This window comes from Desmodus rotundus, chromosome 9, assembly GCF_022682495.2.
Source record: "Desmodus rotundus isolate HL8 chromosome 9, HLdesRot8A.1, whole genome shotgun sequence".
In the NCBI taxonomy this organism is placed as follows: Eukaryota; Metazoa; Chordata; class Mammalia; order Chiroptera; family Phyllostomidae; genus Desmodus; species Desmodus rotundus.
The window spans coordinates 112,433,911-112,448,987 of NC_071395.1; the positions used below are offsets into that span (position 1 = coordinate 112,433,911).

At 65.0% G+C, this 15,077-nt stretch overlaps 1 protein-coding gene across 1 annotated transcript; it reads left to right on the forward strand.

The window, feature by feature from the left end:
• Positions 1–1,043: 1,043 nt before the first annotated feature.
• Positions 1,044–14,847, forward strand: GAA (alpha glucosidase). The gene is made up of 20 exons (XM_024553773.4): positions 1,044–1,198; positions 3,507–4,049; positions 4,806–4,951; positions 5,380–5,545; positions 5,625–5,721; positions 6,149–6,268; positions 6,351–6,469; positions 6,576–6,707; positions 7,605–7,715; positions 7,920–8,033; positions 8,128–8,212; positions 8,405–8,522; positions 8,850–8,983; positions 10,245–10,396; positions 10,535–10,683; positions 11,583–11,724; positions 12,174–12,323; positions 12,615–12,779; positions 13,062–13,214; positions 13,563–14,847. Exons 2-20 carry the CDS (start codon positions 3,525–3,527, stop codon positions 13,620–13,622), a joined length of 2,838 nt encoding a protein of 945 aa, XP_024409541.2. The 5' UTR covers positions 1,044–1,198; positions 3,507–3,524; the 3' UTR covers positions 13,623–14,847.
• The last annotated feature ends 230 nt before the right edge of the window (positions 14,848–15,077 follow it).

Here is a 15,077-nt window from a genome sequence, read left to right on the forward strand (position 1 = left end):
CACCTTCTCATCCGCGGCTTGCCCGCTCCCACCTCCCAGAGAACTTGGGTCCCTTCTCCTCCTGGCCCCACTCCCAGCCTGGGTTAAATCGTGATTCTCAGCTCAGGGGACAAAGTGCAGGGGCAGTGACCGCCCGGAGCTGTTTACGGAGACCTGACGGCCGCTGCGAGCCCTAGCACAGTGGGCACACACTGGGACCCGTCCAGGGTCTGCCCACTGGTCCCGCCCTCATCATCACCGGAGGGTCCTCATCCCACACCCAGTTCCTGAGCACCTGTTGGTACCTGTGGCTTCTCTGTCGTGTAAAGGGAACACATTCTACAAAACAATTTCACTTTCAAACTTTTCAACAGGCAAATAAATTTTTTTTCCGAATATGGAGGAAGGAGTATTTATTCTAAAACAATAAAGACAGAGACCACGGATAAGCTGGGGACACCCTAAGTCTGGCCGCGGGCACACCGCGCCAGCCGGTGACGGCCCCGCAGGACGAGATCTCACTGGGGTCAGCTTTGAGTTCCCCTTTGAGAAGCCGGCTCCTCTAACAGAGGCATTTTCTCATGGGGTCAGCTTTGAGTTCCCCTTTGAGAAGCCGGGTCCTCTAACAGAGTCATTTTCTCACTGTATGAAAAATCCCTTGTGCACGTCATCTAGTGTTTTCACCATAGTCGACTTTATGGGCAACGTTTTCCTTTGCGGAGTAAGTTTAAGTTAATCAAAGTTGCTTCCAACTGTTCCCTCTGCCATTTCGGTGCCGAGCACCTGTGCCCGCCCCTCGGGCTGGAGGAGAGCCCCTGGGCCGCCTGGCCAGCTCCCAGGAAGCCCGACAGCCGCGACGGCGTGCTCGCAGGTGGGTGTCGCCCCTCCCCGAACCCGAAAGGCGTCCGACCCCCGCTGCCAGAACCAGCTGTACCCGGCCAGGCGCGTGGCTGGAGGAGGGCGAGGATGACCCCGGCGGCCCGGCTCGCCCCTCCACTAGGGGGCGCACGGCCAAAGGAACGCGTCCTCTACCAGGGCGCCTGCGCAGAGTCTGGTCACGTGAGCCGCTGCCTCCCGGGCCTCGGCGGGCGCCCGCAGACACCTAACCCCGGGTCGCCCCTGCAGACCCCGCGCGCGTGCGCAAAGGAGTGACGGGCCCGGAGCTGAGCGCGCGTGCGCGGACGTGAGTCTGTCTGGGACCGGGCGCGCGTGCGCGGAGGTGAGCGGGCTGCGGATAACGGGCTCGGGGCTGAGCGCAGTCCCAGCGAGGGGTCGGGGCGGTCTGCTGCAGCCCTCCTTGTCGGGTCAGGGCAGTTGTGAGGCTCGCAAGGTGGGGGGGATCGATGGATCGATGTGCCGATCGTCAGTGATTTCCCATTGGAGAAGCTGGGCACGTCGTGCTAGGGTCCACGCGCGGCGGGGGCAACTGTAACGACTGGGATCCCGGAAGCCGCAAGGTCCTCATTCAGTCCCGCGGTGCTGGGCCCGGAAGGCTGCACTGGCCCATTTCACGGGGAGGAAACTGAGGCACGGGCGGACCCTCGCTTGCCCCTCCAGTGGTGGAGCTGGGCTTTGAACCGGCTGATCTACACCGCCACCCTGGCGGGGGAGCAGGGTCTAGACCACTTCCCGGAAAGCTGTGACGGGCTTCTGCAGAGCAGCGCTGCTAGACTGCCTGCCTTCCCCCTTTTTCTCTACATTGCCCGGCCCTCACGCCCCCCCCCCCCCCCCACGACTCGTGCCATCTCTGGGACCCTTCCCAGGCTGTACAGTGGAAGCTGTGGGCGGGGTATGGCGCTAGTCCCGCCTGTGCGCCACACCACAACTTCTGAACTCTGGGTGGGGAGGGAGGGTGTTGCCCAAGAACCACCCCCCCAGGACCCTGCTGACACCCTGAGTTCCCTAGTTTCTGAGTTGCCGTGATCACAGCTCTCAGATGCGTCTGGAAGGGCCAGGTGGGGGCTGGGACACCTCGTGATAGAAAAAATAAATATTGAGTTTTTGTCCCCACTCCGAAACCCCTAGTATCTTGGGAGTGGCGGGTGTCTTTGTATGCTAATGAGATGATGGGTGGCTTGGGGCTGGTCCACAGAAAATCAAGCAGGGCTCAGGATGGGAACTTTCACCGCCAACTTCCGGGGAGCTGAGCGGGCCAGTGATCTAGCCAATTGTGCCCACAGAAGGAGACCCCAAACTACTTGGGGCTCAGAGAGCTTGCAGGCTGGTGAGCGCGGTGTGATGCTGGGAGGGTGGCAGGCCCCGAGAGGCTCCGCACCCCTTCCCCTGTACCTCACCATCTGGCGGTGTCCGAGTTGCACCCTTTACAGCAAACCCAGGCTCTGCGACCTGTCCTAGCCAGTAGTGAAGCTGAGGAGGTTGGGGGTTGTGAACCCTTGAATTTGCGGCTGGTTGGTCAGGAATGTGGAGACCACCTGGGACTTAAGACTGGTGTCTGCATGGGGGTGGCTGTGCTGTCTTCGGGCATTGGTGTTGGAAGGAAAGGAAAGGGAAGGGACCACACCTGCTGGGCAGCTGCACTTTGAAACCCACCACTGTCCTGAGACCACGCGGCTTCTGGCCTGTGACACTAGAGCAAGCCACTTCCGGGAGCCCTGGGCCCCCTGACGGCCAGCTTGGGCTCCAGGACCCTGCTGAGCCAGTGGCCCTGCTGAACTTTGCTCGGCCGTCTGGGACACCTGGACCTAGCCACGGTCCCACCCTCCCATGGGGTCAGTCCTGCATGGGGTGCGATGACTCCCAGCCTCCCCAGCAATTCCCCATTTTCTCAGACAGACAGAAGGGACTCCCCTCCCAGAGTCCCTGCATGCTTGTTGGTGTCTGCTCCTCGGAGGAGCTGGACCGGCACTGGTTCTAACAAAATATTTAGAACACACAGATAAGCAAAAAAAGTGAGGCTCTGGTGCAGCTGCTGTGACCGGGGCCCTCCCAGCCAAGCCGGGGTCCCCTGAGCCTGACCTCTGGCCGGCAGGGGCTCCGGGGGCCAGGCCTTTCTCCTGGGCCTGTGCCATCCCTGGGTGTTGGCCTCGGCTGCAGTGCTGGAGACTTCTGCCCAGGCGGGAACCCCTGCAGGTCAGCGGGAGGGGGGCAGAGGGGAGGTGGCGGGTGCCCCTAATGGTCACAACTTAGTAACTGCGGTGTTTATGCAGGAGCGGGCTCACCCCGTCTGCTGTCTGCTGCCTGCTGCAGGCACCGGCTCGTTCCACTCGTCTCTGCCATGCGGGTCTTCCTGTGTCATGAAGTCATTTTTGCAGACCTTTGAGATGCGTTTTGTTGTCACCATCCCCAGTGTTCTGCAACCCTGTTTGGGGCTTTTCTCCCCTTTCCCTTTCTCTCCTCCCCCACGTCTGTCTGAACAGAGCTGGCCCATCCTGGCCCACCCGCCCCCTCGGCAGACCTCTCCTCTGGGCTGCTGCACGTACAACGGGGTCACGTCTGGAAGCTGCTCGGAGGGCCCGAGGCCCAGCCGCTCCTCACTGCCCTGCTGAGCCTGGTTCCTGTCTTCACAGGCAGCCAGCCCCGAGACCATGGACGGGAAGCGGCCGCCGTGCTCCCGCCCCCTGCTGGGGGCCTGCGCCCTCCTCTCTTTGGCCACCGCTGTCCTCCTGGGGCACATCCTGCTCCACGATTTGGCAGTGATGCCCCAAGAGCTGCACGGCTTCTCTCGAGAACCGGAGGAGAAGTATGGAGCTCACCCGCAGGGAGCCAGCAGCCCAGGGCCCCACCCCCACCCAGGAGCAGAACCCACACAGTGTGACAGGCCCCCCAACAGCCGCTTCGACTGCGCCCCAGACAGGGCCATCACCCGAGAGCAGTGTGAGGCCCGGGGCTGCTGCTATGTGCCCGTGGGGCAGCCTCAGGGCTCCCAGATGGGGCCGCCCTGGTGCTTCTTTCCCCCCAGCTACCCGAGCTACAGGCTGGGGAACCTGACCACCACGGACACGGGCTACACAGCCAGCCTGTCCCGCACCACCCCAACCTTCTTCCCCAAGGACATCCTGACCTTGCGGCTGGACGTGATGCTGGAGACCGAGAGCCGCCTCCACTTCACGGTGGGCAGGCTGGGCGGGGCGGGCCCCTGTGGAGACAGAGATCAGACAGGGCTCCACGGGGGTCTGGTTACTGCGCAGAGTGCGTCCCACCCCCACGGGGAGTCCTGGTGTGAGCAGACAGCGCCCACCCTCAGGGGGCAGTGGCCGCCAGGGCAGTGGGAGGAAAGGGGACGTTCTAGGTGGTAGGGGGCAGTGCCACAGCCCCTGGAACACAGCCTGGTGCCGAGCAGGGCCACTGCCGCCCAGGTGCATGTGCAGGCACAAAGCTGGAGAGCTGACGCCCCGTTCAGAGGCACCGTTGTTCACCACGTGGTCGCTGAGCGCCGCAAGAGAGCTGGGGCCCCACACTCTCGCATTCGCCTGTGACGGGTAGAATGGCCTCGCCAGGTTCAGCAGGTGGAAATGCAGGATGCGCGGTAGACTCGAGCCAGGTAGCCAGGGACTGAGTTCATGCTTTTGGTGAAGGTCCCACGCAACATCCGAGACTTACTCATCAAAAAAAAGTTGTTTCTCTGAAACATGGGTTCCCTGGCTGCCTGCACTTTACCTGCCGCCACGGCAGGTGTGCCGCCGGCTCTGGAGGTGAGGAAACTGAAGCTCAGGGAGGGCGGCCACAGCGCCCAGGCTCCCGCTCTGCCCAGCTGTGCTGAGGCTGAACGGACCCCCGGCTCCCCAGAGGGCGAAGGACGGAGTGGGCAGGTGCAGGCACAGCTGCCGGCCCAGCAACGGCTGCATGACACCACCGTTCTTGTCTAGATTAAAGACCCCGCCAGCAGACGCTACGAGGTGCCCGTGGAGACCCCGCGTGTCCCCAGCCGGGCGCCATCCACGCTGTACAGCGTGGAGTTCTCCGAGGAGCCCTTTGGGGTGGTAGTGCGGCGGAAGCTGGATGGCCGGGTGCTGTGAGTGCTCAGACCCCGGGGTGGGGGGTTCAGGGAGTTGGGACGGCCTTGCCCCTGACCCTGTGCTGGCCTCCCCTCCTCCGCAGGCCTCCCTGCTGGAGCTCAGGGCCACCACTCCCCGGTCAGGGAGCTCATTGGCACGGGGTGCCAACCTGTAGCCAGAGCTCCTGGGGCCCATTCGGGGCAGTGTGGGCTTGGCCAGGCAGCACCCCGTCTCGGGTGCGCCCTGGGTGCACACCATGCCACGTCAGGTCCTCGGGTTGTGGGGCCTCACGTGGCTTCTGCTGTCCTGAGGTGAGCCCATCCACTTCTGGCCAGGCCACGCTGGCCTCCTTGGGGGACACCAGGGCCTGGGGTCCCTGTGGGAGGGTCCGTATTGGGTTCATCTGGCCCCTGTGTGGTGACACCATCTGGTCCCTTCCGGGCAGGCTGGACACTGCGGTGGCACCCCTGTTCTTCGCCGACCAGTTTCTGCAGTTCTCCACCTCGCTGCCATCCCAGCACATCACCGGCCTGGCCGAGCACCTCGGCCCCCTCATGCTCAGCACCAACTGGACCAAGGTTACGCTCTGGAACCGGGACCTCGCGCCCACGGTAAGGGGGCCCGGGAGGAGCCTGGGCTGGGGGAGCTGCACGGGCAAGGGAGCCAAGAGCTGTGTCCTCTGCACCCCAGCCTGACGCGAACCTGTATGGGTCCCACCCTTTCTACCTGGTGCTGGAGGACGGCGGGCTGGCTCACGGGGTCTTCCTACTGAACAGCAACGCCATGGGTGAGCGAGTGGCCACACCCCCCACCCCCACCGGTTCTGAGCACCCAGGCCAGGGGCTTCCCTGGGCACAGCCACGTCCCCTCCTTCCTCTCTGCGCCTGCTCTGCCCGGCTGGGGGAGGGGAGGTGCACCGGGACCAGGCCTCATGTGCTCTCCTAAGGAACGAGTCTGGCAGGCTGTGGCCTCTCTAGCTTGGCCCTTGGCTCCGGGAGTAGGCAGAGGCCAGAAAGGAGAAACCAGAGGTGCAGCCACTCAGTGTGGCCCCCAGCAGGTCCTCGGGGTCCCCTGTGCCCTAAGCAGGCTGGTCCCAGGCTGCCTGTGGGACAACACCCCCCGCCAGAGGTGGTCTGCCCATCTACCCATGAGGGACCGAGGGCCCTGGGGGGTAGATGGGTGTGTGTCACTGAGCCCAGGGCTGCCCCCTGCAGATGTGGTCCTGCAGCCGAGCCCGGCCCTCAGCTGGAGGTCGACAGGTGGGATCCTGGACGTGTATGTCTTCCTGGGCCCGGAGCCCAAGAGCGTGGTGCAGCAGTACCTGGACGTCATAGGTAGGCCTGCTCCCCGGCCCTGTGTGCTCCCTCTCACCCCCATCCCCCATTCGCTCACCCAGCCGCTGCGTCTGTCACACAGGCCACCCATTCATGCCACCCTACTGGGCCCTGGGCTTCCACCTCTGCCGCTGGGGCTATTCCTCCACCGCCGTCACCCGCCAGGTGGTAGAGAACATGACGAGGGCCGGCTTTCCACTGGTGAGTGCTGGGGAGGTGGGGCGGGGGTCCTCAGGGCCACAGGGAGGCACGGGCTGCCAGGTAGTTCCCCAGGCCCCCAGCGCTCTGTGCTACCGCCGCCCTGCAGGACGTCCAGTGGAATGACCTGGACTACATGGACGCCAAGAGGGACTTCACCTTCAACAAGGACAGCTTCGGGGACTTCCCGGCCATGGTGCAGGAGTTCCACCAGGGCGGCCGGCGCTACGTGATGATCGTGGTGAGTGCTCTGCCTGCGAAGCTGCCACTCAGGGAGTAAGAGCTGCCCAGGCTGGTGGCTCCAGCTCGCAGTGGCACCGCCCTGCTGGCTGCCGCGGTCACTGGGGCCATTTATTGAGCGTCCTTGACAGGGAGGGAGGATTAGGTTTGCAGACTTGGCCCCTGCGGCCAACGATGTCCCCCTCAGTGTCCCTGGGGACATCTCTCTGCTGCTCAGGCTCCTTATGGGTCAGGGTCAGGGTCAGGGTTGCAGGCTACTTGAGGGGGTGCTCAGCGGACACCACCCAGCACCGGAGGGGCAGGTGGAGCTGTGTGCAGGACTCGAGTGTCTCCTGGCCCTGCGTCCCCAGTCAGCTTCGTCTCGGGGGAAGGCGGCAGGACGCAGTGGCTCGGCGTGAAGACACACCCTCCCCGGGCCAGTCCCTGCAGGGGTGAAGTTCAGGGGCTGGTGCAGCCTGTCCAGTGTCCAGCCCTGCAGCGGAGGGGGAGGACGGGAGGGGCAGCTGAGACCCAGCGGTCGCCACCACGGGTGCCCGTCGAGGAAGTCCACCTGCCGAGAGGCTTGCCGCTGTGCTGGCCCTGGTCCCTCATCCTCGATGCCCCTCGGCGGGGAGGCCGAGGCAGACTCTGTCTTTATTCTGAAAGGGACAGAGGCCCTCTGTGCAGCGTGAACCCTTAGAGCGAGGTGTGCCTGCACCCAGGCGCCCACCTTTGGCTGCCAGAGGCTGTGCTCCACCTCAGGCAGCCGTGGGCACGTCCATGCTTGGTGGACACACAGACGGCTTCGTCCTGCCATGGCACCCCGCGAACGGTCCATCAAGAGCATTTCCCATCTTCCCAGCGACTGGGGCCAAGGCTCCGGGCACTTCCTTCTACCACTGGCCTCTCTGACCCCCAGGACCCCGCCATCAGCAGCTCCGGCCCCGCTGGGAGCTACAGGCCCTACGATGAGGGCCTGCGAAGGGGGGTTTTCATCACCAATGAGACAGGACAGCCGCTGATCGGGCAGGTAGAGCGAGGGTCGGGGGGTCAGGGAGAGGGTATGGGGAATCCCGGCCACTGGGAACAGGACGCTGTTCAGCAAGAGGGTGCTGTCCAGTGGGACAGAGCAGGGCAGGGTCCCAGCTGGGGTGACGGTGGCTCCTGACAAGAAGTTCCACCTTGAGTCCTTCCACCGGGGGACCCTGGGCTTCACCCTTGGTCTCTCGTCCAGGTGTGGCCGGGGCCCACCGCCTTCCCCGACTTCACCAACCCCGAGGCCCTTGAGTGGTGGCAGGACATGGTGGCCGAGTTCCACGCCCAGGTGCCCTTCGACGGCATGTGGATTGTGAGTGTGGTCCCGTCCTGGGGGTCTCTAAGCCTTGGGACCGGCCCCACCCTCTGTTCTGGGTGGACGCCCACCTCCGGGGCCTCTCTTGCAGGACATGAATGAGCCGTCTAACTTCGTGAAGGGCTCCGTGGACGGCTGCCCTGACAACGACCTGGAGAACCCGCCCTACGTGCCAGGTGAGCCCCCCACTGGCCACTCCCGGGTCCAGTCGTCCTCTGGGGGCAGCCTCGGCGTCCGCCTTGTTCCCGTCCTTGGAAAAGTGGGGTCTTTACCGGGACATGCCCCGAGTTCTGAGGGTACTCCCAGGATGTGGGGGGCACCGGCCTGCCGGGCGGAGGCTCCCTGGAAACAGTGTCCCTCTCCTGCAGGGGTGGTTGGCGGGACGCTCCGGGCAGCCACCATCTGCGCCTCCAGCCGCCAGTCCCTGTCTGCCCACTACAACCTGCACAACCTGTACGGCCTGACCGAGGCCTTGGCCTCCAGCCGGTGAGCCCGTGTGAGGGGCCTCAGCGGGGGGTGCAGGATGGAAGGCAGGGAGGGACCCAGGGCCGCCCTAGGGTCAGCTGGCGGCCCAAGCACTGCCCCCTCACGCCGTGCCCAGCACTTCAGAGGTAGGTGTGGGCTGCCCAGGCCTCTGGCTGCCGGGGGCCAGCAGGGACGCTCACCCTCCGTGTGACACAGCACCTTCGGGGGGCCAGGTGGCGGGGGTGGGGCCTTGCCTCCCCACAACCCCAGCTCCGTCCCTGCTGCGTGGCCGGTCGGGCACCGTGACCACCAAGCTCCACACAGCTCTCTGTCCCCTGCTTCCCCCAGGGCCTTGGTGAAGGCTCGGGGGACACGCCCCTTTGTCATCTCCCGCTCAACTTTTGCCGGCCACGGCCAGTATGCTGGCCACTGGACAGGGGACGTGGAGAGCAGCTGGGAGCATCTGTCCCTGTCCGTGCCAGGTGAGAGCCTGTTGGGAGGGGGTGTGGGCCCCCTTGGGCATGCGTCCGGAGCTGGGTTCTGGGCTCGGCGTGGCTCAGGGACAGGCAGCTGCGGTGGCAGAGGCACCGCCGATTCCTGTGGGGTGTGGGCGTGGGCCCACGGACTGGCCGTGCACCCTCTTCCCCCTGTCCCCACTCCCACTTAGCCTGGGCAGGCCATCATAGTCCCCCTCCCACTGTGTCCCTTCTGGCCATCACATCCTGAGCTGTAGGAGACTGCCTTCAGCTCAGTCTGCCGGGCGCCACCAGTGCCCACTCCCCCCACAGAGAGGAGTTGACTCTTGTTCCGAGAGCTCTGATGCCACTGGTGGCTCTGGGGCCCTGGGGAGGGAGGGGCTGTGGGGGTGCTGGGTCATTAGGTGGCCGCTAAGTGGCTCCACCACACGGCCTGAAGTGCTTCCACGTCACAGGCTGGCCTCTGCACAGGGTTAGCTCAGGGAAGTCCGGCCAAGCTGAGCTGCTGGGAGGGAAGTCCCTCCCCCTCAGAAACTGGCCCTGCCTGTCGGTGCCCCTGGGGAAAGTGTGACAGGGGCAGGGGAGCGCCCAGTACCCGTAGGTCATCATGTGAAGCCGCCCTAAGAGCCAGGTCCTGGCGTGGCACCCTTCTCTGGTGCTTGGGTTTCATTCCTGCTGTGAGCTGTCACTGGGCGGGGGGGCGTGCACTCCAGGGTGGGAGCTGTCACCCCAGAGGAGAGTCCCCTCACATCTGGCACTGCCCCTCCACTCTAGGCGAGGGCCACACACCAGGGCTGGAAGCAGCGGGAGGCTGGAGTCGGGCTCTGCTGGCGGCAGGGCAGGCTTTGGGGTCCCTGGGCGGAGTCCCACCTGCCTTTTCCAGTGGTCCCTCCCCGAGTGTCCCTGTTTCCTTGTACGGTCGCAGGTCCTAGTGGATGAGGGCCTCGGGGCCTCATCTTAACTTGAGCATGGTCTACAAGGACCCTGTTTCCAAATAAGGTCACAGCCGCAGTGCTGGGGGCCGGGCTGGAATGCCATCTTTTGGGGGGGGATGCCAGCCCACCCTAATGGGCTGGCTCACTCTGCCAGCCCCTAGCTGGGTGTGAGGGAGCAGCCTTCATGTCAGGTGCTTATTGTCCTCCGCCGACCCTGGTCAGACCACATGGGAGGCCAGCTCAGGGCTGCCCCATGGGCCAGCGCCCAGCACAGCAGGCAGGTCTGGGGCCTCTGAGGCCCTGAACCGGCCCCGTTGGACTCCTCCCTGCAGAGGTCCTGCTCTTCAACCTGCTGGGGGTGCCCCTGGTGGGGGCGGACGTCTGCGGCTTCCGGGGCAGCACGTCGGAGGAGCTGTGCGTGCGCTGGACCCAGCTGGGGGCCTTTTATCCCTTCATGCGGAACCACAACGAGCTGCAAAGCCTGGTAGGAGGGCGGCGGGGGTCCTGATGGGGCCAACACGTGGGGAGCGAGGGGGCTGCCCGGCCCAGAGGTGCCAGACCCCAGGGTGGGGCCTCGAGACCCAGAGGCCGGTGCTCCCTCCGCCCCTCTGCCTCCACGCAGCCCCAGGAGCCGTACCGGTTCAGCCAGCCGGCGCAACAGGCCATGAGGAAGGCGCTCACCCTGCGCTACACGCTGCTGCCCCACCTCTACACGCTGTTCCACGGCGCCCACACCAGGGGCGACACCGTGGCCCGGCCGCTCTTCCTAGAGTGAGTGCCCCAGGTCGGGGACGATGGCCCACAGATGTCCCGGGGGAGGGAGGTGACCCCCGGCCCAGGGACACAGCGCCAGCCCATCCTGCTGCAGGGTGTCCCCGGAACTGAGCAAGAGCAGGTTGCAGGAGAGTCGAGGCCAGAACCTGGGCTCTGCCTGCTGGGGTGCCCTCTGCACCCCCCGTCCCATTAGGTTCCAGCTCAGGGCTGGGGGCACTCGAAGTCCAGGAACCCCGGGAGGCAGAACGCTGAGTGGGGACCATACATGGAATGGCGTCTCAGGTCAGAAAAGCTGTTATGATCGAATCTGTTTGGGGCGGTTGAGGGAAAGGTGCTCCAAAGCATGAGTCTGCTCACGTGAGAGGCGCCATTCCGCAGCATGGCCTCCCCGGTCCTCCTGGGGTAGGGTCATCAGTCAGCTGTGGGAGCCACCCGGCTGCTCTCCGCGTAGCCCACAGCCCCGAGCCCCAGGTGGGCGCACTGAGCAGGTACCGAAAATGCAGCTGTAGGAACGGCCCCAGGAGACAGACGTGGGCATTCCCCGATGCTCTGCAGGAGTTGGCTTCCTGAGCAGCTAATGCGGGAGGAATGGAAAGGAGGGTTAATTTAGAAAAATTAATCAGAGAGGACGTCACGGATAAAATGACAAAGAATCGCACTCCCTAGGTCAGAGCAGCAACGAGAACACAGTTTGCAGACAGGGGACACAGGTGGCACCCTGCCTGGCATGTCCCATGCCAGGGGGGAAAGGCTCCTCCTTCCCGCCTCCCGGCTCCCGTGGGCCAGTGAGCCGGAAGTGGCCCTGCCCCTGCGCTCTGCGCTCGGCCTCACCTCCCTCTCTTGCCCCGTGAGAGCTCTGACCTCAGGCCTCTGCACCCTGCCCCTCCTGTGTGAAGGTTCCCCAAGGACCCCCACACTTGGACTGTGGACCGGCAGCTGCTGTGGGGAGGGGCTCTGCTTGTCACGCCTGTGCTCGAGCCCGGGAAGGTGGAAGTGACTGGCTACTTCCCCGCCGGCACCTGGTACCACCTGCAGGCGGTGAGTCCTGGGTCCCTGACCCCAGGGGACTGGGAGACCAAAGGGGTCCCTCCCTCCTGGCCTGTGGGCGGGGTCGGGGGTGAGAGGGGCGCCCTGCTCCCCCGCACCGTCCCCCCCAGTCCTCGCAGGAACCCACGTTCCAGATGAGCGAACCGAGGCCTGAGCAGTGACTTGCCAGGGCCTCCCTGCCACAGCCGGGCCAGGTCCCTGCTGCTGCTGCCATTGCCACCAACAGCCTGACCCTGCCAGCGCCCTCTGACCTGTCCTCACCTCTGGGCCCAGCGTTTGGGCCTCTCAGGCCCTGTTCCCGCTAAGTGGCCCGGTCTCTGCCCCTGAGGTCACAGCAGCTTGTCTCTGATGGGCCTCCTGGGCCTCAGGGTGGAGCCCCGGCTGATAGCACAGGGCTTGGCACTGCCCAGGACCCTTGGTGACATGCCATCCCCACCCAGGTGCCAATGGAGGCCCTGGGCAGCCTCCCGCCTGCACCTGCGGGCCGCCTCTCGTCAGCCATCCACAGCGAAGGGCAGTGGGTGACACTGCCAGCCCCCCTGGACACCATCAACCTCCACCTCCGGGCTGGGCACATCATCCCCCTGCAGGTACCTGGGCGGACCCCCGAGCCCTGTGTCCAGGCCCCACACAGCTGCCCATGGCCTGCCGGGTGGGAGGGCCAGGCCTGCTCGGTCGGCCTTTGTCGGGAGTTAGCCAGCCTGCCAGTAGCTGTGGGCTGCCCACACCCACTAGGGCTCCGCCCTGGACAGGCTGGCCCCCACGGAGTCCAAGCCCTTGGCTGCAGGCTGTGCTGCAGACCCTGGTTTCCTGGGCATGGGGCTGTCCCTGCACAGTGTCCCCTGCCATGGGTCCAGCGATGTGTGTCTCCTGGTTTCCAGGGCCCTGGCCTCACAACCACGGAGTCCCGCAAGCAGCCCATGGCGCTGGCCGTGGCCCTGACCTCAGGCGGGGAGGCCCAAGGGGAGCTCTTCTGGGACGACGGGGAGAGCCTGGGGGTGCTAGAGCGTGGGGCCTACACCCAGGTTGCCTTCCTGGCCAGGAATGTGAGTCCTGGCCCTGCCCCGGCTGGGCGTGGTGCATGGGGGCCACCCCGGGGGTGACTGCCCTGGCCTGCTGCAGGAACCAGGCCTGGGGTCCAGAGAGGGCCACCTGTCCCCTGGGGGGAGGTCAGCCCAGGTGTAGGCCATCTCTGCCCACAGGGCGCCGGGGTCCCAAGCACCGGGCCAGGGTCGCGGGGCCCACTGGCTCTTCCCTGAGTGCTGTCCAGGGGCCCCTGCCCGGGCCATCCACTGACAGCCTGTTCTCTCTGCCTCACGTGGGGCCAGAATACCCTCGTGAATGAGCTGCTGCACGTGGACAGCAAGGGGGCTGACCTGCAGCTGAGGATGGTGGCGGTCCTGGGGGTGTCCTCGGCCCCCCAGCAGGTCCTCTCCAATGGCACCCCGGTCTCCAACTTCACCTACAGCCCCGACACCCAGGCAAGAGCCCGCAGACCCACAGACGGGGCGAGGGGCAGCGGGTGCCAAGGGTTCTCGGGGCACAGTGTCCCCCAGCTGGCATCATGGGGCATGCTGTCTAGAAGCTAGAGGATGCTCTGCGTCAGGAGGGGCGGGGAGGATGGGTCCTCGTGGGGGCTGGGAAGGGGATTCTGCCTGTGTCCACACTGAGGGTGACTTGTTAGAGGGCTTGATTAGGGCGGCCGGCGCTGAGAGCATGGGTATCCCCACCCCCACCCTGTGATAAGCCCCCCCGGAGCTGAGCGCTTGGGGTCCCACCTTTGTGGGCAATGTTTGGTTTGGTGGCCAGCGGTCCTTTCTTGTTTCCAGACCCTGGGCATCCCTGTCTCGCTGATGGTGGGACAACAGTTTCTGATCAGCTGGTCTTAACCAGGCGGCCCCGGCGCTCCCCCGAGTCACGTGGCGCTGGCTCATCCTCCGTGTCTCCCACCTGTGCTGGGGCTCAGGGCCAGCGGTGCCTCCATCCCAGCATTCAGCTGGGGCCCCAGGTTGGGTCGTGCCCTGAGGGTCGCCTGGCTTCCGAATGTTTTCCCGCGAGACCTGCTCTCTGTAGCCTGTCACTGGAATGCACATGTGGTCAGCCACCGCTGGCCGCCTGCCCTTGGCAGGGGGAGGTGGTGCGTGGGGGCCCTCACCCCGCAGTCACACCTGGGGCTCTGCTGCTGCCCTGACGGACGAGGCAGCTGGACGGCCGCCGCAGACTGCTTTCTGGGGAACTCGGGAGAGTTCCAGGACCGGGGAAACCTTTCAGTTTAAGTGCAGTTGTTTGTAATAAAAGGGGCATCTGCAGGTCCCTCTGGCACCAGGGTGCGAAGGGTGTGCCCGAGGGCCGTGACGTGGAGGCCAACAGTCCACCCTCCATGGGCACCCGGCCTTCCCCGGACGGTGCGGGAGAGGGCCGAACTGTGCAGGCTCAAAGCAGCCCCTCCTTCCTGCCTCGCCTCCCGTCCCAGTGCCCCATCCCTAGGTGACAGGTCAGAGAGGCACATGGCGGGCCCCGTGTCCCCCCAGCACCCTCGTCCCTGGGCAGCCGCTGGTCTCGATGGACCCTACAGCGCACCCTTTGTGCGCACGCAGTGACACCTTGTCCTCTCACCGGGCGTCCTCCTCACCGGGTGGACCTGCCGTGGGGCACCAGCTCTGAATGGGCACGAGGAGCACCGTTTTCAGCTTGGGGCCGTACGGGTGAAGCCTGGATGGCGGTCGTGGCACGGAGAGAGCGTGTGTCATTTCTCTTGAGCAAACACAAGCTGACTCAGTCCAGTCCTACACGTGGGGGTGGGGGTCCATGTTAAAAAGCGGCCAATCTGCTTTCCACCGCGGTGGCACCGTGCGCTCTTGCCCATCGGGAACACTCGCAGGCCTACGCCTCAGCCAGTGGGGACATCCCCCAACCTCAGCCTTCCCAGGAGTGTGGTCTTGCCACGGTCCCCATCGGCGTGCCTCTAGTGACGTGATGACAGGAAGCACCTTCTGAGGGGCCTTACCTGCCACCCACAATTTGGGGTGAAGCGTTGGTTCAGATCTTCTGACCACTTGTGCCTTGGCTGGTTTTCCTGGTGGTCGAGTTACACAATAAAATGCTGGATTTCCATCATTGTCGTAACGGCCCTGCAGACTCAGCTGCCTAAATAACTCGGGTTTATGTCACCACTGCTCCTTGGGTCAGAAGCTGGGTGGGGTCTCCCCGGGCTGAGGGTGGGGTGGGGGGATGCCCCCTTCCCACGCCAAGCCATGCATCGGGCAGTGCCCTCTGCCCGTCTTCTCCCAGCTTTCCGCTTTCGGAGTGGTGTCTTGAAAAGTGGAAGATTTTGATTTTCATCA

Coding starts and splice junctions, on each gene's coding strand:
- GAA (XM_024553773.4), top strand. CDS start 3,525: ATGGACGGGAAGCGGCCGCCGTGCTCCCGCCCCCTGCTGGGGGCCTGC. Junction 6,708..7,604: donor GGCGCTACGTGATGATCGTG/GTGAGTGCTCTG, acceptor TCTGACCCCCAG/GACCCCGCCATCAGCAGCTC. Junction 8,213..8,404: donor GAACCCGCCCTACGTGCCAG/GTGAGCCCCCCA, acceptor CCTCTCCTGCAG/GGGTGGTTGGCGGGACGCTC.